Here is a 16,172-nt window from a genome sequence, read left to right as displayed (position 1 = left end):
TTCCATGTCAAAACACAAAGCGCACAAGCTGAAACTCTTTTTATTGGTTGCTGACTATGGCTGTGCCGGTGGCCTGATAAGTGCGCGTTTGCGTAATTTATTTTGTCAAGCGTGTCTGGCTGAAACGGCCCACCCCGTGCAAGAATGTTGAGTAAACACGATGTATTAATCGTTGTCTATACCCAGCCGGCGCATATCCTCCCGACAAAACATCCAGAGTCACTCTGATTCGAACCATGCGAAGACCACTAACAGTCGCCAGGAGAGTGATTCTACGCTATTAAGCTGCCTACTCTTCTCTGATATTTAAGATTTATTTCGAATATGAACAAAGGTCCTCTCAAAATTTTTTAAGTGTGCTTAAGTTAAGTACAGTTGGGAGCTTCGCTGTGGTGGCTTCTGTAGCTCCGTCGCGATGCTTGTCGTCAACGCTATCACCATCGTAATCTCTCCAGCGGCACAAGTCTGGCCCAAAATTATTTTGCTTTGGGAGCCTTTGTGGTCCTATATTCCCGATTGCTTCAAGTCTTAGAGCTTGGTGGCGACATCTGGCGGCCATTTATAGCGCATGTATGGAGGCAGCAGATAAGCAGCGCATGGTTACATGGCTGCTACAGGCTGTAAAAAAAAGGAATTGACGTTCGCATGCTTACCAAGCCATCGTCACAGTATAGGGACGAATGGCGACCGTCGCCAGATATGCCGAACTGATCGAAGACGCCATAACGATAGCGGGCCCACTCGTAGAGAAATTGGTGCGCTGCAATGGACAGTACCAAGAAAAGTTACCCATTTAGTTCGCTTAACCAAAACGATGGCGTTAAAAATGATGCCTGGTGTTTTCATCATACTTAAAGAGATTTCAGAGTTCCTTTTGATTATCTTTTAAGAGAAAGGAGATCACTTAACGCCCAACTTCCAATCACTTCGTTAGAACGGGGGGTGGTAGCCGCACAGGGCATTAGGCCTTTACCCTGGGGCCAGTGGGCGCCGGACGCGCCGAATCTCCCCGCACGACGACCTCGGAGGGGAATATATGCCCTTCCTGGGAAAGGGTCGGGACAGTTGCAGGGGGGACCGGGTTGTCAGAGTGTGTGTTGTGTTGTTGACTTGCCATGTGTTGTCAGTGTGTAGTGTTCAGCCCTTTCTCCCCCATGGAATAAATGGTGGTTGTTGTGTTGCAGAAAAAGAATGTTTGTGGTGGTGAGTGATTAATAACGCCGATTGGATCACTCCGTTACTACAGACTTTACTTTTATAATCCTGAAAAGATCTAACATGATAAAGCGTTCATTTCAGTGTGTACACCTCGTTCCTTCTATGTTCCAATATTTTTATGAGCATGTCAGCAGAATGCGTAGTAGAGAGTTATTCTTCGCGAAAATAATGCTTGTTAAATTTGAGCTAGTTGATATAATCGGCATGAAATTCAAGAGTTATCGCGGTTCACAATTTGATATTCGTGCTTTACGGCGAAGTAATATATCCACAAAGCAAGAACAATTATGAGGTAAGAAACCAGGACTTTCTTTTCCCATCTTTAGATTTTTCTGGAGAGAAGGAGCATTGTTTCACGAAAAAAAAAACACATGGAGCACATTCGTAATAGGTTATCTTTGCTTCAGGTCCGAGCGACTACGGCCGAGAAGCACACTACCATTAGGACGTTTCTGCAGGCATACGAAACCATCGCCCATAAATAGAGAACGAGAGTTGAGAACATCAGCTGCAACGTTTATTCGATACGTCTTGGATTGCCATTTGATGTTTTCATCCACAGTCTAGGGAGAAGGTCCTGCTGAGACGAAAAAAATTCTTGAGCACTTTCATTTCATTTGATTTTCATTTTTATTTGTACTTATTTTTCACTGTACAGAAAGCTAAATGATATGGGACGAAAGGTACTGTGTACCTCACACTAGGTTCCTGAACCACTGCTTTGTTCGGAAACAGTGCAATTTTCAGAACAAAAGGGCACCATATTGATGTAGTGGGCGCTCAATTTCCGTCTAGTTTTCATATTCTTTGCATATTTCTATTGTACTGTTGTATAAGAGATTATACTAGACGTGCTAAAAGACGGAAATGGCGTGGAGCAGCCGTCTTTGAGAAACCAATCTTAAAGAGGCCCAGTAAGGGGCTTTTAAACGGGCTCTCAGTAATGTTGTGGCATGCTTGAGATGACAAAAGACGGCGCTACACAAATATCCTGCAGTAAGAATTTTTTAATGTGCTTGTTGAAGCTGATTTACCTCTACTCAAAATTTGAATTTCTGATTGTGTGCCTTTCGCAGTTCACTCGTCACTTCTGGCACGCTGAAAGGTCGACGCTGCCATCGGGCCCATCACCGACGCACGCGGGAATTCCTCAGGGGGCGGAGCTTCCTGACCGGCCAGAGCGAAGACGCTGACTGGCCGCGGCTATGGTAGCTGCCTAATGCTCGAAAGAATCTTACCAACAGCCACATCTTGTCCTATATACGCAGCAGCGTGCGATAGAGAAGGGTGCAAATTCGATGTAGAGGGCTCGCCAACTTTCGCGCGCAAATGTGGGTTCTCTGCATCGTTTAGAAGTGTATTATTTCGCTCGGCTGCTCGTGACAACAAACAGTAGCGATTAGCGAGTTGATGTGCGCTTCTGAAAATGAATTTCAGAGCTCCTGCAAATACAGGACTATTCTGCTCGTTCTACTTCTACCTCGTAAAGAAGAGTGTGGACATGCGAATTTCGGTAATATGCGCTGTTGGTTTTATTTAAACTAATGAAAAGGGACAAGCTTTTGTATTTCAAATTCTATACTTGCTTACAGAAATATAAAAAATGCCCCGCCGCAGTGGCTCAGTGGTTACGGTGCTCGGCTGCTGACCCGAAAGACGCGCGTTCGATCCCGGCCGCGGCGCCCGAATTTCGATGGAGGCGAAATACTAGAGGCCCGTGTGCTGTGCGATGTCAGTTCACGTTAAAGAACTCCAAGTGGTTGAAATTAACGCAATACGGCGTCCCTCATAGCCGGAGTTGCTTTGGGACGTTAAACCCCAATAACCAACCAACTAGAAACATAAAAATGCTATGAAAGAGTACCCAAACGAAATGTCATCCGATTCAGAAATTCAGAAGTAATACCGGTTATTTGAAATTGAAGAGGATATACCCGCAACATGCAATAAAATTGCCGGGAACAGTTAATCTCTGGCTTAAGGGTATGACGTGATAGCGTATTGATTTAATTTCCGTATATGCAGAAGGTCGTTCTCTATTTTGCACTCATATATTCCCGGGAGTCATAATACCCCTCATGCGCAGCGGTGCGGCGATTTAGGGATGCGCCACTGCCCTGCCATGGGAGGTGCTGTTTCCGATGGGCGTTGTGCGATCCCAGTTGCTCTTCCCCACTGGAGAATCATTAATGTAGCTATGTAGCTGCCACCTGCCACGGAGGGCAGCATTGCTCATCATCCGAGAGGCAGATTGTGATGACGCCGCAAGGAGCGTCACCTAGGTGGACCACGTGCCTCCTAGGTTGCTCTGTGGGGACTACCTGCCAGAGACATACTCGGGATTTTTTTAATATACATCCTCCGTTTCTTTTCTTTGCGCCCTGCGCCCCGCCGCGGTGGCTAGTGGTTACGCCGCTAGGCAGCTGACCCGAAAGACGCGGGTTCGATCCCGGCCGCGGCGGCTGAATTTCGATGAAGGCGAAATTCTAGAGGCCCGTGTGCTGTGCGATGTCAGTGCACGTTAAAGAACCCCAGGTGGTTCAAATTTCCGGAGCCCTTCACTACGGCGTCCCTCAGAGCCTCAGTGGCTTTCGGACGTTAAACCCCAAAAAACCAAACCAAACCATCTTTGCGCACTGTTCCGCCTTAGCTCGAATTGCAGGGCATAATGTTTGCAGTTTTTGGGAGCCGGAAACATGACACGAATGCCATACCTGCCAGCAACTTTATTAATCCCATGTGAAAGACGGTACTATCACGCGTTTGTTGTCTTCTTTCTTGAAGAAGTGAAGAAGCAGGCCGTGACACTTATTCATAGCCACAACCTTCTACGTCTAGCGTCTTCAATGAAGGCAGCCTCGGCAACTCATCTGTAAGCCTTCTTCGGAGTGAAGACGCATAAGGAAGGTATGCCCTTCCATTCCATCATTTCGGAGAACAACTCGTGGCAGGATGCCGCAGGATACTATACATGCCGCACAACTTGTTAATCGGGTGCGTCCATTGATGCATCACTGGTGACAATGATGAAAAAGGGTTTATTGAAATGTGTGGTGTGTTCCTTGAATCCTTCTTAAAATTTCTGTCGTTCTATTTGAAATCTACAGTAATTGGTTACAGTGACAGTTTCTTTGTGCAGCGAGCTGGGTGGTGCATTGGGTCAAGGGTAACTCCTGCTCTTAGTAACATGTTCTTAGGCTTTGTTAACAAGAAGGTAGATCTGTATTCAGTTGAACTGTTTCGGAAGGCCTTTCGTTACGTTGATCATACTTAATTATCGCCAACAACTGTGACAGCTTTGTACGTAGGGTAATAGACATAGTGAAATTGTTTAAGGACAGCGGTATGGGCCTAACGTTCACGTACGAGGTTCCAAATCGGGGAGGGTTCCAGTTTCTGGACCTTCGATTGATTAAGAACACGGACCATCTTCGTTGTAGTTACCGTTCGCGTTCCGCGATAGGCTGTTCAAGTTTGCATCTGCCGCGGTGGTGGCTCAGTTATTATGACGCTCGACTGCTGACCCGAAAGACGCGGGCTCGATCCCGGCCGCGGCGGTGGAATTTCTGTGGAGGCGAAATTCTAGAGGCCCGTTTACTGTGCTATGTCAAAGCACGTTAAAGAGCCCGAGGTGGTCTAAATTTCCGGAGCACATGACTACGGCGTCTCTCATAGCCTGAGCCGCTTTGCGACGTTAAACCCCCATTAACCAAATTAAATTTTGCGTCAGCTCACTCGAAGCTCATCAAGGATGGAATCACGGCCTCCCGTTTAAATTCAGCTGCATAAAAGTCTTGTCACCGTCGCATTAAAGAAAATGTTGGTTATCAGGTGGAAATCCTGGTTAACAGCGGATATCCAGGTCTCGTGATCGGCAAAACCAGCGAGAAGGTTATTCGCTTGGTAAAGGGCCAGTGAAAAAACGACAAGAAAGAACAATACAGCGAACCCGTGATAGTACCGTCTGTGCATAGACTTTCACAGTGGATTTATAAAGTTGCTGGCAGGTATGGCATTCGTGTCATGTTTTCGGCTCCCAAAAAACTGTAAGCATTATGCCATGCGATTCAAGCTAAGGCGGAGCAGGGCGCAAAGAAAAGAAAAGGAGGATGTGCTGTCAGACATATGTCACGGTACTTCGCGTGCAAACTGGGCAGAGTGTACAAAACCTCTTGTCGTGACGAGAAATGTACTTAGGAGAGTGGCCGATGTTTGAATGCGCGGTTGATGGAGCATGCCGGAGATATGGAAAAAAGGCTACACTTCAAACAATATTGTTCTTCATTGTCGTAACTCCAGCAAGCGCAAGAAGAAATGTTCTCACCTGTTTTCCAAAACGTCTGCTCTTTTTCGTCACCGAGATCGTGTAACGCGGGAGATAGTTGAAGCCTATCATATCGCAGAAACGGGGCATACGTATGTTAGTGTCCCTTCAGTTGGATTGTATAGTAGGGAGATAAGTTTTTTGAAAGATCGAGTGAAAACCGTGTGTTATACTTTGCCTGCACATCGGTGACATGTGGCGTGCGACTACTCTGGGTTTGTTTTAGTTGTATATATAGAAGCTTCTGACTAAAAATTCTTGTATACTTGTGAGTAAGCGCTGTGTCTCCTCAGGGTCGTTGTTTGTTAGCGCCTGTATTTTTCATAATGAACGTATACTAACTAGCTCAGTTTTCTGCCCTTTTACAAGTCATTCTTCATGTCTGCAGTTAGCGGGGCAATGTATTGTTGACCGCACCTCAACGCCATCAAGGAGCGCCGCCACACCCCACGCTTTAAGCACAGCACCGGCGCCACAGACATGGCACAAAAGCCACGCGACGCGACGCGGATTATGATGGCTCGTCACCGCCCGCGTGCGCCCACCTCTCGGCAAGAACGGCGCAAGTGGATGCGACCTGACATATACGCTCCCGGAGGGGTTTGACCTTTCCCGTATTCTCGAAAGCCACCGCTGTCCTGCTCCCCTATCCAGAGCGGTAGAGTCCGTGACTCACGCCCTCCTACGCTGCTCTGCGGAGGCCAGAAAAAAAATATCTCATGGGGAATTCGATGTCACGAACCCAGACGCGGCACACACAGAGAGATTATGTAGTTCTTTATCTGCGGTAGTTTCCATATCCCTTTCGGCCCTGGCGGTGTCAATTGACACCACAACTCAAATATTCCGTTCACGCCTCTGCAACAGAAGAAAATACTACTAAATTTTAATACAGTAGTTCCTTAGGGATCCCTGTTGCTATCGGCATCGCTGTTCACGCCCTTCAATTGAGCTGTGCGGTTTAAGGAAGAAGCAGCAGCAGCATGGGAGGCATGGAGTGAAGAAGCCGAGGTGTAGCAAATTTGTGGATTTGTATCTCACTAACCATTCGTTCTTCTGCGCTCAGGTTTTTATATGTTGTGTGAAACGCCTATCCAAGCTCACATCCCCGTCTTAAATATTATTGAATGCGTAGACGCTGCGTTTGAACACATTTTTGACATGTACGATTTTGACACCATCAGGGCTCAACGGTTGCCAGCGGTGGCCATTGAGTGAAGATGGGTGATCTTAATCTGCTAGCATTTTTGCCGATGCACTTATACCAACGGCCTTTTTGGACTGCTGACATTATTGTTCATCGCAGAAAATGGACGAAGGAATAAAATTATCTTTTTGATAAATTGGAAGAAAGATATGATCGCTATCATACAAAATTAATATTCGGATCGAGCCTGGAAATGACCATGCGGATGTCAGCGAACAGCAACCGGACCAAAGGAATAGCGAAAATAAATGCACGCCTGACCTAGCGCTTTTATTCCTTTTTTTACCGCTCTCCTCCTCCTGTGAGCATCGACTCTGAGCTGCAAGAAGCGACCGGAGTTTTCACACTGCAACTCGCGCACCACCGCTCGTGCAGCACTTGTGGCGCACCCTCGACGTTAGGATCAATGCAGATTGTTTGGCTATGTTTTCTTGAGAAAGCGTATTTGGTGTGCTGATAAGCAGCTTCTGCTTTCTCCCCGGCCGAGAGGTATCCCGAACTCATGAGGTTATGGATGAGAAGGAATTGATTCTCACCTATAGAGAACAGCATCCGCTGAAGAGACAGACAGGACGAGATTATCTCCCACTTTATGAATTCTTCTATAGCAAATAGCTGGTTTGAAAACAGGTGCAAACCAGATGCATTATGTTTCGGCAAGCTTAGAACTTAGATGTGGAGAGCTCCGCGCTGGGCCTGATGAAAGAGCTTTATAAAGCTCGATAGAGGAGGGCGTTACAGATTCGAGGAAAGCCTTGATCGTGTCCCCAATCGCCTCCCAGGAGGGTTACGCAAGTTTTTAACATCTGTATTGTTGCTGTGACGTACACAAGCTTGAACATAAGCCTGTCAGCAAAAAAAACAAAAATAAACGAGGAGCTGATACAAAACGCAGGGGAAAAAGGAGCGAGCGGCGTCTTTTGTGGCAACTGCAAGATCCATCTGTCCCTTACAAACTAAAAAAAGCTTCTTTAGAGGTCTCCACATAGCAAAATAAGAAATTTTTGCGTTCATTTCTTTCTTGTCGGTTGCGATTACTAAAACGGTCCCTTTCGCATTTTACACCCATTGAGCCCTGATGTACGATTTTGACACCATACCTCTAAATCAGTTAATACTCGCACCACGAGCTTTACATTTTTACTGCGGGGTTATTGGGCCTTAAGCGTTGTAAAAACGCGGAGCAAAAAATCTACAACCAAAATGAAAAATCCAGGGTCGAAAGGGATATAGAGGGCGCTTTGCGGTTACCGATCTCGCTATATGTTCTAATCGCTCGTCCTTCAACCAGGTGCTCACCCGCGAGTCGCATCTCATCTTCGCCAGCGGTGGCCTTGAGAAGCCACCTGGCGGACACAAGGACGCCGCGGCCAGGACTTCCGCAGTGACCGGAATGCAGAGCCCGGGGTCCGGGTGGAGCTCCGTCCGGCAAGGGTCTCAGCCCGCTTCGTTCCTCTGCTGCTGCTCCCAACACGCGAACGTCGACGGAAGAGTGGCCATATTCGTGGTAAGCGGTGTGTGCCTCCTCAGCCGGCTGTGACACGTTGTCGCGTGACCAGCTCCCGGGCAGCGCCAGGACGACGCTCTTGAAGTGTACGCGTCCCCGCGACGCTTTGTTGAGTAGCACAGAGGCTTTCCGAAACAATTCCTGCGAGAGAAGTCGTTGCCCGTGGTCAACGTAGTGCCGCCGCCTCAAGAGACCACAGAGACGCCCGCAATATGCTGTACATAATGAAAGTACGGTTTCCGAAACGTGTTCGTTCGAAACAGAGAGCATCAAGTGTTTAGAAAAATATAATTACCGAGGATAAGTAAAGCAGACTCGCCAGTCGGCGGTGTCGTTTGCGTACGTTTCACCGCTGTCATTGCGAGCGCATCGATGGAGCCGGATTTCAAGGCATGTGTTTCGTATTTTTTCAGGCACGTATTTCGTATTTGTGAAGTCGTATATAGACGGAGGCAAAATGCGAAAGCACCCGCGTGTCATGGGATGTCGGAGCGCATTTAATAACCCTGGGTGGTATAAACCGATACACATCTCTCCACTACGGCGTTTCTCACAACCCACGCATCGCTTCACGACGTTAAACCACATACTAAATTATTTTTATCTGGTTTAGATATGAACCGCTTCAAAGAACAGAGGTGATATAGAAAAAAAGATATATCTGACCTTTCCTAATTATTAGATAGTTTTGGGATTTGCTCGAATTGCCGAGAACGAGAAGTGCCACACAACAGTTCCAACGATAGTAGCTGTTAACGCTGACTGATCTGTGGCAGCTTCGGTGGCGAGAAATGAACGTTGCTCAAACGAAGTGCGCAGCGGTGCGCCCTGCCATTCCTTCATGCGAACTTGCACTAGGTTATTCAATAGATATTCTGGAACAGCTTATTTACAGCAGATTTAGTAGTTATTTAGGTGCGCCATATTTACGTTATTTAATGTTCCGTACAATTTATTTCGCTCTGCATAACTTAGGAAGCTTATATTTATCTAATATAATTTAGATACTGTGAATTGCCTGCAGCTATTTGTCGCACTACATGCAGATTTCTGAATCATTATTTAAGTTAGCCTTGTGGCACCAGGGCATTTGGATGCACCTCAACAGTTTCAATGGCGGTTATTCAATGCGCATTGAGATTGTCTCTTTGACAGTGTCCTTAGACGGCAGGTGCATTGGGGAAAGCAAAGGCGGCACAGGAAACCATCACTAATTTTCTGACTTCTCCTCGCACATGGGACGCACTAACTGCTGTAGACGCGAAGGGAACCAGGTTCAACGACCAGTTTCGCGGCGCAATCAACCAAGGCGCCGGCAACTCTTTCGTTTGTTTCCAATCTCCTTTTGTAGTTTTGTACCATAACAGCGAGTGCTCGCGTATGCGTGTGCGTGAGATGCCATCTGAACAAAGCAACTTTAGATGGAACTCTGTACATTTTTTTAAACAGCCCTAAAACTCGGGTCGCTATAGTACAACGGGAAGCTTTATTGAAATGTGTGCGCAAACATCAATCTGCTGAATTCGCCATTTTTAGCTCTGTTTTCCGACAGTTATGAATTGTATTGTATGGTGTGGTGTGCTATGGTATGGTATGGTATGGTATGGTATGGTATGGTATGGTATGGTATGGTATGGTATGGTATGGTATGGTATGGTATGGTATGGTATGGTATGGTATGGTATGGTATGGTGTGGTGTGGTGTGTGGTGTGGTGTGGTGTGGTCTGGTGTGGTGTGGTGTGGTGTGGTGTGGTGTGGTGTGGTGTGGTGTGGTGTGGTGTGGTGTGGTGTGGTAAAATATGGTATGGTTTGGTTTGGCAATGGTTTGGCGTGCCATACGATACGGTGTCGTGTGGTACGTATTAAAGCGGGAATTAACATAAAAAAGCTGTATGTTTGCAGCTAGAGATGGCATAGTTGAGTATTCGATATTAAATTTCGGCTCCGTGTGCTCTTTAATCTACACTAATGTCGCAAACGACATAGGCAGTTTGGAATTTAACGTAGATCGACATGCCACATCTGCACCCCAGATTTCGCGTCCTTGAACTCGGCAGCCGAACGTCATTGCTACTGAGCCTGCGCACTAGGCAGTTCTCAGGAATGAAGCCAGTGTGCGACCTTGCACCGGAAACTGTAGATCAAAACGCACAGCACATTTTATCCGACGCCGGTGGTGGCGAAAACAACAGAGGGTGAGCCCAATAATTACTCATGCCAGCCGATCACGGCTTGTGCGAATATTCCAGCCGGGAGTAGGGCTGCATATGCACACCACAGCATCATTCATTATGCAACGTTGCGAGCAGCGCGAGATACAAAGAGACTAAAAAACGGTTGTGCCCGTTGTTCTAGAAAAATTTCACCGAAGACACTTTGGAAATTCTAAAGTGTGCTTGGCGAAAGCCTTGGGGTCAACCCACTGCATATAGCATGTCGTACATGGCGCCCCAGTGGAATGGCCACAGTCTTCGCCGATATCACTTTGAATTACCCAAAGGTGCTTGTAGTAAACGAAGGACTCTGTGGGCCGCTTCGGAGCCATGAGTATTACTCACTCGACTGCAACGAGACGGCTGGCGAAGGAGCGGCAGTGCAGCTGCCACCGCCGACGCGCGCGCCCTCGTTCTACCGCTACTGTGTGACGTCACGGTTGCTATGCACAGGTGAGCCCCCAACCAGCGCGCAGGTTACTAAAGGGGGCGGGGGGGGGGGGGGGGGTGTTTGCGCCACTGCGCAGAGGAGAGGCCATAGTTGGCACGAATCCAGCGCACGGACGGACACCGCGAGTATGAGCCATTAAAAACTTTCGCCTTAAGACGTCGTGCATCGTTATCGGCCTTTCAAGTATATCATAATGTAAGCCGACTTCGACTGACGTCGGTAAAAACACAGCATCGTTTTGAGAGAAACAAAAACACACCACACACACTGGCGTCAAAAAACAATTTAAAAAAAACACTCACTTTGTTAGAAAATTCAAGTACTTCACCAAGAGAAAAAGTAGGATAAGAAGCGAACTCCAACGCGGCTGCCAAGCTGCGTTTATGGTACACGTATTCGTTTCGTCTTCATCTTTTCTGTTTTCTCGGTGCTGTATTGCAGCGCGAAGCAGAGAAGCTCAAAGATTTAGCGTCCGAGATGGTAGAAATTACCTGGATCCCTAAACTATGGCTTCTCTTACAACCTGAGTCGCTTTGGAACACTAAACACCCTAAACCAAACCAAAGATTTACCAATTACTCACTAGGCAAGCAATAATGTTGCGCTTAAAAAGGAAGAAATCTAAATTTGCTGAGCACTGGCAAGAAGGGCATAGTTCCTGCAGTTGAAGAATGTCAGTATAGTTGCCGAACTTCAGCTTTTCTTTCCGCCGCGCTGGACTGACTTCTCTATCAGAAAACAAAAACAAAATGCACTAAAGCGATCGCCTTCCCGAAGGCTTCGCACCCGCGTAAAACCATTTACCTTGATGGCCTCGACGACAGCATGGTCAGGATCGACAGAGTCGTCTATGTCGACTACCACTTCCCTGTACCCGCCATCTGGTTTGTCGATTGCCAGTGAGAGAACGGCTGCAGGTGTCACAGCTGTCTGCAGAGCATACAGCGGCAATAAAAACCTGGAAGACGCAGACAGCCAAGTCGTGTCAGCGCAGATATGGAGCAATGCTTGCAGCATGCCAGCTTAAGACAAACAAGGTACATAATATATACACATCGATATTTCTTCTTCCGGCTTAAATCCATATACAGCAGCTGTTCAGTGTTTATGCTTGTGAACATGAGCACAGCTAACAGGGATACTGAAATTCATACATAATAAAGTCCAGCACAGCTTGTGAGGTCAAGTGGTTATCATGTTTAAAACAGAGTGAACAGAAAGATTGGATGTCGTTACTTACGGGCGCTTCCTTAGTGATGGATACAGTCACGAGCGCAACATAGAAAACTTGAGCTTACTGCGTTGTGCTAAGCCAATGATCTTGCTTCGCGGCTCGACAAGTGCGGATGCGCCGGTTTACCACGGAGCGGACAACTATACGGTGTTGCCTGAAAGCTCAAACGACAAATGGAAGCTCATGCCTGCCGACCAAGCGCACTTCGCTCACTACGGAGATGGAGCTTGGCAAGCTTGTATTGTTTCTCCAATTGGTGACAAGAAGCCTAAGTGCTCAGCTTTCACTGCTACAGGGCAAATGCGTTTTCAGAGTTTGATAAAATTCCTAGTGTGCTTGACCAATTCATTCATTTCTCTAGATAGATTTGTTCAGCTTAGAACACTATCTTCTCTTTTGTTTCTTGTCTTTATCTTACATTGGCATTCTCCCAGATAACCCAAAGGAACTTAGGATTAACGGGTCCAACCGGTGAACATTGGGAACCTTTACTGGTCAACATTGGGAACGTTCCATCAGCACTGAGAGACTGCTGACAAAAAAAAGGGTTGATAGCTGCCTTCTTTTCTCTCCGATTGCAACTGTCACCAGCATGCAATCTCCGCATGCACACTCGAGCATAACGGCCGCAACTAAAACGAGCACTAATTGTTACGAGCGACATTGGTCATCATCATCAGCCCTACTACGCCCATTGCAGAGCAAAGCATTCGCACACAGCTCCAATTAACCCTGTCCTGCGCTCATTGCGGCCACTCTGGCCCCGCAGACTTCTTAATCTCGTCCTCCCCAGGAGCTTGATCCCGCCCGAAGCTACGCTTTCCTTCTCTTGGAATCCACTCTGTTTCCGTTAAGGACCAGCGGTTATCTTGCCTTTGCATTACATGCCCTGCCCAAGCACATTTATTTCTCCTGATTTCGACTAGGATGCCATTAACCAGCGTTCATTCCCTCATCCACCCTCCTGCTTTTCTGTCTCGTAATGTTACACTTATAATTTTCTTTTCTATAGCATGCTGCGTCGTCGTTGACTTAAGTTCAACCCTTTCATTATCCTCCACGTTTCTGCTTCTATAGAATATATATAGGATATATTGGATATTGGTGAGTTGGTATTCATGATCTGAATTAACCTACTAAATTGTTTCATTCCATTTTTTTTCTTGTTATTTCACGCTCGTGATCTGGATCTGCGATCACTACCTACCTAAAGTAGATGCATTCCTTCATCACTTCCAGCAATTCGCTACCAATCGTAAACCGCTGTTCCCTTCGAGGCTTGTTGAACCTTGCTTTGGTTTTCCCAATGCTAATTCTTAGATTCACCGTTCTGCTGTGCCTGTCAAACTCATTGACAGGCTTTGCAGTTCACCTCCTGAGTGACGTAGCAGGGCAATACCATAAGTTAGTCGCAGATTACTAAGGCATTCCTCATTAACTCTCTTCAAAACTGCTCCAAATACAGGCCTCTGAATAGCTCCTGTAAATAGGCGGCGAATTGCAATGGCGAGATCCGGTCACCTTGCCTCATATCCTTCTTTATTATGATTTTATTGGTGACTTTATGGAGGGCTACGGTAGCTGTGCAGTCGTTATAGATACCTTCTAGCATTTCTACATAAAGCTCTTCTACACACCTATTCCTCAATACCTGCATCAGTGCCGAATTTTCGACTATGTAAAGTGCTTTCTTGTAATCAATGAAGGGTATATGTAGGGGTTGGTTACATTCTCCACATTTCTCTGTCGCCTGATTGATGTGAATATGGCCTATTGTTAGGTGCTCTTCCTTTACGAAAGCCTGCTTGTTCATTTGGTTGATTGGACTGTAAGGTTGTCTTGACTCTGTCAGTGATTATCTTAGTAAATACAGTATATGTAATGAACTGTAAACTGATCGGTCTATAGGGTGATACTACCGTCATAATATATATTAGAGCATTGACACTGCGCCTCAGATACAGGCCTATACTAAACACCTGTGGCTGCACAACTCGGTTACAGCGAACAAGGAGGCGCTGCACACTCGGCCCCGCCGTCGATAACCACTGCTTCTTGCAGGAGCGGACAGCGACGGCCGTCTCCCGGCCTCCGTGTCCACTTCTCCTTCCCCTTCCTACGAAAATAGCTAGGCGCATAGAATAGCAAAAACAATAAAAATAAAATACAAATACGAAGTACGGTGGAAACTGCGTAAGCTTTGCGTTAGCTGTTCTCTCTGCGCGAATATGACCGGCAGCGACAGGTGGACACCGTGTGTTTTCGCGAAGACTAGAAAGGCGCAATGCTTCGAAAGCAACGTTCTCGTACGCGACATGCCGGGCACAAAGGCTTAAATGTTGGGCGTAGTTTTTTTTTATTATTTGAAGAATGCGCTACTACGCATAAGTCAAGTATGGGCACAGGAATGGCAGCCGATATGTTCGGTGAAAAAAAAAATCTCTGGTCCTCGTTCGCTAAAACGATGCGGTGCACCACATGCTTGCTTCCATCACTGCGATGACCACTCTGCTCTGGAACCGGAAGCAAGACCAGCCCCTTGGCATAAGCGCAATTGACATAATCAAGGTAAACTGTCACCGGTGGGCAACTAACACATAATGACAGAGTTTGACAGACCAGGGGCCGTGCCGCCCCAATTGAACTTCTCTACATCGCCGCAGTGAAATGATAAGGTCCCGTAGATGGAAGACTGCGGAGACGAACAGGAAGTGCTTCAGTAAGGGAGCGCTCACGGACACGGGAACGGTGGAGGACGCTGTCGAATACCGCCTAATTGGACGCATGTGGCATGAGGATTGTCGTTGTGAGAAACTACTTCGTAGCAGTGATTACGAATAAGACCTTCTCCAAACTGCACCCGGGGCGAAGTTTTTGGCAATAGCGCAGTATTCATCTCAGGAAAGCATTTTCGAGCTTGATCACTCTGTTGAGAGGAGGCGGCCTCTTGGCGCCAAATAAAGTCTAATGTGCATTTTAAAAATGGGTAAACTGGTAAATTGGTTTATGAGGAAAGGAAATGGCGGAGTATCTGTCTCACTTATCTCGGCGGACACCTCAACAGCGCCGTTAGAGAAGGGAGGAAGGTGGGAGTGAAAGAAGAAAGAGAGAATGAGGTGCCCCAGTGAAGGTCTCCGGAATAATTTCGAACACCTGGGGATCTTTAACGTGCGCTGTACCCCATCTTGACTTAGGCGCGCATATTTTAGCCCACACACTATCCTGCAAATTCCACTTTCTGCGGCGGACATGAAACCCCCTACCATTCAACATAGGCATGTAAAAATTATCTATCGCTACCTCCCATAGTAAACCCCTTCCCGTCCCAGTATGAATCCAACCTGCCTAGCGCAGCCCGGGACGACCACCGTGACCCGATCGCTCGGTCCACCCAAATAGCTACTGCATATGGGGCCTGGACTCAGGGTACGCCCTCGGGGGGCCTCCCACCTTACGTTTGCTCACATGTGTTTTTTCTCTCACCGGTCAAAAAATTGAATCAAAATCTTGAATCTTGAAAGCTTGAATCAAAAGACGAACAAAAACCTTCTCTGCGACAGGCGGAAGAATGAGATTGTAGAGAGCAATTTCAGCGCACATACCTTAGCGCCGTCATTCCAGCCGTGGGTCTTCGTGTGAGGCAAACACCGTTCGATCTTCTTTCTCGCCAAAGAAAGGAACTTCGTCGTCGTTTTCTGCTCCGCAATTGCAGGTGGAAACCACAAGACGGGGACCAGTGGCGTAGAAAGAAATATTTTTCATGTGCTGTTATACGCTGTCGGTTTAATATCAAAAAGAAAGAGAGCCTGCGCCCATTTAATATCTTAGCCATTTTTCTGCTTTAATAAAGCCGAAGGGTGAATTGTTTTGTTCACTCAATATCTACATGGAAATACGAGTGCATCAAGGCCCTGATTCGTAAAGAACATTTCTTTTTCAAACAAAAAGGCTCGTACAAAATTTCGTGCCTATCTACAATATTTTGCCTGGGCATGCAAACGGAAACGCAGCGACACC

At 46.9% G+C, this 16,172-nt stretch overlaps 1 protein-coding gene across 1 annotated transcript in view; it reads right to left on the bottom strand.

Annotated features, from left to right (window-relative positions):
• LOC149325419 (calcium-activated chloride channel regulator 1-like) overlaps positions 1-15,771 on the bottom strand; it is a 28,322-nt gene extending 12,551 nt beyond the window's left edge. The window contains exons 1-4 of the mRNA XM_089564276.1: positions 15,758-15,771; positions 11,726-11,879; positions 8,049-8,397; positions 654-760 (exon numbers count right to left, since the gene is read on the bottom strand). Coding sequence (XP_089420402.1) covers positions 654-760; positions 8,049-8,397; positions 11,726-11,879; positions 15,758-15,771 — 624 coding nt within the window. The remainder of the gene's footprint in view (positions 1-653; positions 761-8,048; positions 8,398-11,725; positions 11,880-15,757) is intronic.
• Positions 15,772-16,172: the final 401 nt, after the last annotated feature.

This window comes from Amblyomma mixtum, chromosome 10 (genome assembly GCF_055824585.1).
Source record: "Amblyomma mixtum isolate Tamu chromosome 10, ASM5582458v1, whole genome shotgun sequence".
NCBI classification, from domain to species: Eukaryota; Metazoa; Arthropoda; class Arachnida; order Ixodida; family Ixodidae; genus Amblyomma; species Amblyomma mixtum.
Note: the sequence above shows the minus strand (reverse complement) of the source record. Positions and strands in the feature narration are given on the sequence as shown.